Raw genomic sequence first — 1,121 nt, forward strand, 5'->3', positions numbered from 1 at the left:
CTACCACTATCATCTTCACAAAAAACAATTCCAACACCTGCTACCCACAAAAAGAAACAAAAAGTTCACTTACCAAAGCCGGCCGAAAAGAGAACACCACCAAGAAACTGTTTACCAACATCAACAGCAAGATTCAAAAGAGAAGGAGTAAGCATAGAGGTATCCATTTGGGGAAAAACTTTCTAATCATATTCAAACTTTGTGCAAAGTATGAAAATTCGGCTTCCCTCCATACCCCAAAGGAGAACCTAATTAGTCTTCCTCATTGTAACTCCAGTCTTCTTCATCTTCTTCATATCGTTCGCTGCAGCTGCTGCCTGACGACGCAGGGGATGTTTCACTATCTCCTGATGACGAATCCTCATCATCTTTGGACTCTTCAGGGAGATCCTCATCAGTATCACTGGAATGAGCAACTCGAGAATGAATTATCACTAGATCTCCAAACATAAACCCAGTAACAATATAAACACTCAAATAAAGACTCATCTTCTTTTTGTTTTGTGATGATCAGCTTAAAAGTTAAAGCCATGTGTGGTAATCTTTATATCGTTTAACTGATCAATTATTTATACAAAATTTCGATACATAATTTAAATTATCGCATTAGATCATGAAGAAAACATAACATTACAGTACTACTTTTCTCTATCTATTAACATTGCATACTTGGGATAAATAGGATAGATCGAGGAAATAAGTAGATAGAGTACCGAGTAGGTAACAAGCATCGGTAGGGTATTCAAATAGTTCTCCTTTCGGTGAAAAAAAAATCGGAGCAACTTCAGCATCATGTAAAACAGAAATTTTATTAGCTTTCTTAATCAAACCAGGCTTTCTCTTTGAGAAAGTAACTTGTCTATCGATCTTGTTTTCTATCCTCTTCAGCTGTACTCTACCTCTTTTTCCCATTCTCTCTTCTTTTTCTTTGATTCTTATAAAGGTAGGACTTAGGAGCAAATGACAAAACAAGGTAAAGAAAAAAATCCTAGTATATCATTGCCGTTACTAAAAAGAAGAAGGCAAAGAAACCCAAGTATGATAACAATCCAATATCACAACAATAACGTGAATCAAAGTTGATAAGAAGCTTGAAACAAAATATAATAACAAACATACTC

At 35.2% G+C, this 1,121-nt stretch overlaps 1 protein-coding gene across 1 annotated transcript; it reads right to left on the reverse strand.

Moving 5' to 3' along the window:
- Nucleotides 1-252: 252 nt before the first annotated feature.
- On the reverse strand, nucleotides 253-912 carry LOC113279772 (transcription factor CAULIFLOWER-like). Its single transcript, XM_026528439.1, has 2 exons — nucleotides 714-912; nucleotides 253-434 (listed from the first exon to the last, which is right to left on the reverse strand). The coding sequence occupies exons 1-2, from the start codon at nucleotides 910-912 to the stop codon at nucleotides 253-255; spliced, it is 381 nt and encodes a 126-aa protein (XP_026384224.1).
- Between the last annotated feature and the right edge of the window lie 209 nt (nucleotides 913-1,121).

Source organism: Papaver somniferum, chromosome 5, assembly GCF_003573695.1.
Source record: "Papaver somniferum cultivar HN1 chromosome 5, ASM357369v1, whole genome shotgun sequence".
NCBI classification, from domain to species: Eukaryota; Viridiplantae; Streptophyta; class Magnoliopsida; order Ranunculales; family Papaveraceae; genus Papaver; species Papaver somniferum.